This window comes from Pelecanus crispus, chromosome 2, assembly GCF_030463565.1.
Source record: "Pelecanus crispus isolate bPelCri1 chromosome 2, bPelCri1.pri, whole genome shotgun sequence".
In the NCBI taxonomy this organism is placed as follows: Eukaryota; Metazoa; Chordata; class Aves; order Pelecaniformes; family Pelecanidae; genus Pelecanus; species Pelecanus crispus.
The window spans coordinates 73,165,463-73,170,700 of NC_134644.1; the positions used below are offsets into that span (position 1 = coordinate 73,165,463).

General features: G+C 50.9%; 1 protein-coding gene across 1 annotated transcript; it reads right to left on the reverse strand.

The window, feature by feature from the left end:
• Positions 1 to 3,780: 3,780 nt before the first annotated feature.
• ID4 (inhibitor of DNA binding 4) lies at positions 3,781 to 5,035 on the reverse strand. The gene is made up of 2 exons (XM_075706270.1): positions 4,637 to 5,035; positions 3,781 to 3,825 (listed from the first exon to the last, which is right to left on the reverse strand). Exons 1-2 carry the CDS (start codon positions 5,033 to 5,035, stop codon positions 3,781 to 3,783), a joined length of 444 nt encoding a protein of 147 aa, XP_075562385.1.
• Between the last annotated feature and the right edge of the window lie 203 nt (positions 5,036 to 5,238).

The following is a 5,238-nucleotide window of genomic DNA, read 5'->3' on the forward strand; positions in this document are numbered from 1 at the left end:
AACAGAATTCCCCTAACAAAGCCATAGTAAAAAAACATGGAACGTATTTTGCCTGCTTCATCTCCCTGCTTCTATGAGTACGTGTTGCCACCGGTACATTACAAATGGAAAACTGGAGGTTTGTCTGACAGTTGGTGACTTGCTCAAGGTCACAAAGGAGCCTCAGTAGCAGAGCTGGGAACAGAATTTGGTATCCTAATTCCTAATCTGGCAGCCTCGCCACAACTCTCATCACGCAATCAAAAAGCTCCTTTTAAGGAATGCTTTTGTGACTAAGAGAAAATCCAAGGCATTAGAAGAAAGTGTCCTTTTAATTTGCCTCTGTTCAAACATTTACGCCTTTTGCCATATGGAAAACATGATTTAAACAAGATATGGGATTAAAATATGATGAAAGACTCTTAAATCTTTGAAAAACAAAAATAAGTACGGCTGTATTTAGGACTGTACTGATCCCAGACATTAGGAAGCGAGCGATTAGATATTCCTTGCTCACAGTTTCATACATAGCATAAGGAATAAATCAAGACCAGCAACTACTGGGCTCTGATAGAGCTTTCTTGAGCGTTACATGCAGGCTTTCATATTTGTCAAGAATACTGTATAACAAGAAGAATTTTCAAAGCTCTTTAATTAAAGACTTAATTTTCTAAAGGTCCTAACTTGTTGCGCCGCAACAGTTTTTTAAAAAGCAAAACCAAATCCTCAAGCCACTAAACTCAACGGGAGATTGCCCTGACCTGAAACAATCCGGGATTTGGTACGCTCTCCCTTGAAGAGTAGTTCAGTGATTTATCGGCTCTCCCAGGATATACCAGCTTTCATATGTAGAAACTCTACAAGTTAGTTTCATAGTTTAAGACAGCACCTTTTGCTTGCTTCCTCTTCTGTGTAACAGAATACTGCAATTTGGCAACAGCGGATAGAAACAAATGAGGCTATTGAGAACTAATGTTACTGAAAAACTGTATACAAAATAAGCTGAGCTACCCAAGCTAAAGTAAGCATGAGACTACAAATATTAATAGGCTAAACAAAGAAAATGAATGTAAATTTAAACCATTCCTTTGGAAAAATTTTGCTTTTCTTTTTTTACACACTAAGAATTCCCAAACTGCAGTAAAAAAATCTATTGATAGCATTCTTACTGTCATTGAATTAGTTGGAGACACTGGTGAAAGGTTCATGAGTTAGTTTTACAAGAACATGTATTTTGCTCATTAAACTACTATTATTGTAACATCTGAGCTGGGGGAAAACAACACCAGGACCCACTCCCCACCCCTCAAGTCAGGGCTCAGCATGTGAAATGCCCCTGCCTTCAACACATTTGCCATGACAGGAGGCCTTATGGTTGCAGATGTGTCAGCCACTTTTTGATTTGATCTTTACACAATTATTTTGATTAATAAAATGTTCATCTTGTTGACATTATCACTGTAGTCAATAGCTAATGACCCCAGTAGTTAATTTCCTTATAAATATTTAACTTAGTAGAAGTCATCCCTTGGGTTATAGTACTTTTGACACTTGCATAATCTGAAACAAATCCTCTCTTTTTTTAGTCAAACAGACCATGTTACACACACAGTTGGCTAGCTATTTACAAAGCACCCAATTAAATCCTACTTAATTCTCCCACTCTGGAAATCCCGTTTCACTAGTGCACAGGCTACTGATCACACAAGATGAGTATCTTTCACTGAGCCTGGACATGAGTTCACAGTCTGCAAGACTCGATTGTACAAAAGCCTGCTGTAAAATGAATTTGCCCGTCAAATGGTATGTACAAAAAAAAGTGAAGAGAATGTGCAAATTCAGAGGATTGAAGAAATAAGCTGAAGAATCACAGTTAAAGACAGGTAAATCTAGTTTAATGTTCACATGTAGTAGTTACACATAACACAGATTAAACAGGATTTTAACTGTAACATAGCTGCAGTGAAATGAAGTCATTTTGTACTAGAAAAATAAACTTGAAGCAGTTATCCGATTTTTGGTCTACTTAAGTTCAGTTTAAGATGAATTTACATCACTGATCATAATGACTTTGCCCATGTGCCTTTCTGCAGTTCAGTATTAACACTCTTTGGATGAAGGGAACAGCAACTGTTTTTGTTAATGGTTTGCCCTTTGGTTGCAAGCAGAGAACTGTTTTCACTTTTTAAGCAATTAATAGGCTGTAGGAACGCAAGTTTGCAATAAAACCTTTTGGTGCTAAATGAAGTTCCAGAACAAATTTCTTGATCTGATGCAACAGCAGATTTTAAAAAAGCTGATTAGAGATCTAAAGCATCGCCCCCATAATGCAAAAACTAGATAGAATTTTTCTATTCTCAGTAAAAAAAAAGACACATCTTACTGCTACTTTTATAGAATGCACTAAAAATGCCTGTGCCTAAATGACAAAAGTGTAGTCTCAAAATGTATAATACACTTACAAACATTTTAAGTCTAGATTGAGCAAAACACGTTTGTATGGACTCCAAACAAGTTTATTTGCAATTAGACATCTCATGCAATCATGCAGGACCACTAGCTATAGCTGTAACTTTGAGTCTAAAGGACATTTGGGGACAAAAAAAAAAGCCCTAAACATTCAAGATATTTCCATATTAGCAGCTCCGTACTCAGGACGGAGTTTTCTAAAGAGATATTCCCACAGATTTAAAAAAAAACATACACACCTTTATAATATTTACAAAAAAATATTTAATTAAAAATATTTTATAATTACAGTAGTCTATTAAAGCATATACTTTTCTCACACTTATAGAACATCTCTATATATACACAGTATGAAATGTCACTCATTTATCTATACAATATGTAACATTCCTGGCAGGGAGAAGAAAGTTCCCTGGGCCCCAATAAAATCCATCTATTTTAAACAATAGATGTCAAATATATCTACAAATGCTCTGGGTAGATTAGTAAAGCTTCAAGATTCAGCTGCTCGGTCCCGTAAGAGTTATAACGCTTCTAAAGTCTGCTTTTAGGCTCGGTCCTCTATCCCGGGGGCAGAGTCGCACAACTTTTTCCTGCTCGAGTCCGACAAGCTCCTGCCACCGCGGGGGACCCCGCTCGCATCTGGTCGGAAACGAAGAGAAGAGACGGGGGCGGGGAGGGGAGGGGGTGGTGGTGGTGTGTGTGTGGGGGTGCCGCTACGGACGTGCAAAACGGTGAAAAGGCTGGCTCTGGCGGGATGAAGCCCGGGAACTGCTCGGGGGGGTTGGATGGCTCCTTCCTCCGGTGCGGCGGGGCCGGGCCGGGCCCCCCCCCCCCCGCCGCCCGCCCCCCGCGGTGCCTCTGCGCGGCGCCGCCGCACACCTGTGGGAGAGGAATGAACAGAGGGGGTGTGTGAACCGCTCCGCTCCAGACCGACTGGCGCCACCAACACAACACAAGACATGCTTGATCAACAACCCAAAACAAACCGGGTCAAACAACAACCGCAGCTCCCAGGCTGGGCCAGGCGGAGGGATGCGCAGCTGCACGCCGCAGCCAGAAGCGCTTCGGGGCGAGGGGGGGGGGGGGTATGAAAAAAAAAAACCCAACAAGAACCCGGTAATTAAAGAAAATAAAATAACCACCCGGTAATTAACAATAAAACCCCAAGCCTCCTGCAAATATTGCTCGCCCGAGCTCAGGTCCCCCTTCGGCAGGCTTCCCGGCGGGATGCGGAGCGGCCCCGCCGAGCCCGGGCGCTGCGCCCCGCAGGGCTGCGCCCCCCCCCCTCACCCCCCCGCCGACGCCCGGCACTCACCTGGGGAGCGGCGGTCAGCGGCAGAGGATGCTGTCCCCCGGCTTGTTAACAGAGCCAGCCTGCGCAGCAAGGAAACACGGCAAGTTAGAGGTGGGGGTTAAAACAACAAGACATGGCGAGCTGCCTCCCCCCCCCCCCCAAAAATCCCCCATCCGCGTACAGGGCACTGCCACAGCCCTGCCGGGGGAGCGCCCACGGGAGCCCCCGGCTGCAGGGGGTGCGCAGGCGGGCACCAGCCCGGGGGGACAGAGCAGAGGGGGCCGCGGCAGCGCTCCCGACGAGCGGGCGCCCAGCGACCGGCCCGGCATGCCCGGGCGCAGGGGGGAGCCCCGGGGGCACCGGGCTGCCGGGGCACGCCGCTCCCCGCGCCTCGGCTGCAAGAGCCCCCGGGCTGCCACGGGGGGGTCCCGCGGAGGGGAGACGCTCCCCGTTTTCACGCCCCCCCCCCAAAAAAAAAAAACCCCACGCTGCGCCGAGGACGTTAAACGTGCACGGCCCCCCAAACCCGCTCACACTCGCTCCGCGGAGGGCTGGGAAGCGCAGGAGCACCGCGCCTGCTCCCGTGCGTGCGAACACGCCGAGCGCAGCTACTCCCTCGAGAGGCTGTAATTGCACGGTAAACACAGTGCGGGGTGCCTGCCTGCACCGAGGGGATGCCGGCACCCACCGCGCACCGCCGGGGCATGTCTGCGCCCGTCGGCCCCGTCCCCAGCGGGGGCTGCGGCCCCTCGGCGGAGCCACGGGGCCGGCAGCGGCGAGGCATCACCGGGGCGCTCCCACGGCGGCCGGCGCTGACCGCCGGGCCATGCCGCCACCCTCCTCCCCGCTCCGCACCCCGAACTGCGGGCTGGCGTGGCACGCACCTCTTACCGGGTCAGTGTTGAGGGCTGTCAGCGGGGTCCTGGGGATGCCCGCGGGACAGCTGCCCGGGTGCAGGGCGGGCGACTGCTGCTGCTGCCGGAGCAGCGCCGGGTGCGTCTCCAGAGCCAGCTGCAGGTCGAGGATGTAGTCGATGACATGCTGCAGGATCTCCACTTTGCTGACCCTCTTGTTGGGCGGGATGGTGGGCACCAGCTTCCTCAGCCGGCTGTAACAGTCATTCATATCGCACTGCAGGCACAGCGCCGCCGGCTCCTCGCCCGACGGCGGGCCCCCCTTGCAGCCGCTGTGCTCGGCCAGGCACCGCAGGGCCGGGTGCCCCCCGCCGCCGCCCGCCACGCCGGGCTGCGCCTTGCGGCTGGGGTGCCGGACGGGACTCACGGCTTTCATGGTGCCGCAGGGAGGGAGGGAGACCTCCCTCTCCACCACCGCTGCCGCCTCCTGCGACCTCGGGCAGCCGCGCACGCACCGCCCGCAACGCAACGGGGAGCGGGGCACGGCCGCAGCCTCGCTGGCGTTACCGGCGGCCCCCCCCGGGGATGTGACTGAGGTGCTCGCAGGGCCGTGCGACGACAGCGGCACCGCCAAAACAC

Coding starts and splice junctions, on each gene's coding strand:
- ID4 (XM_075706270.1), bottom strand. CDS start 5,035: ATGAAAGCCGTGAGTCCCGTCCGGCACCCCAGCCGCAAGGCGCAGCCC. Junction 3,826..4,636: donor CAGCCCTCAACACTGACCCG/GTAAGAGGTGCG, acceptor CTTGCTGCGCAG/GCTGGCTCTGTTAACAAGCC.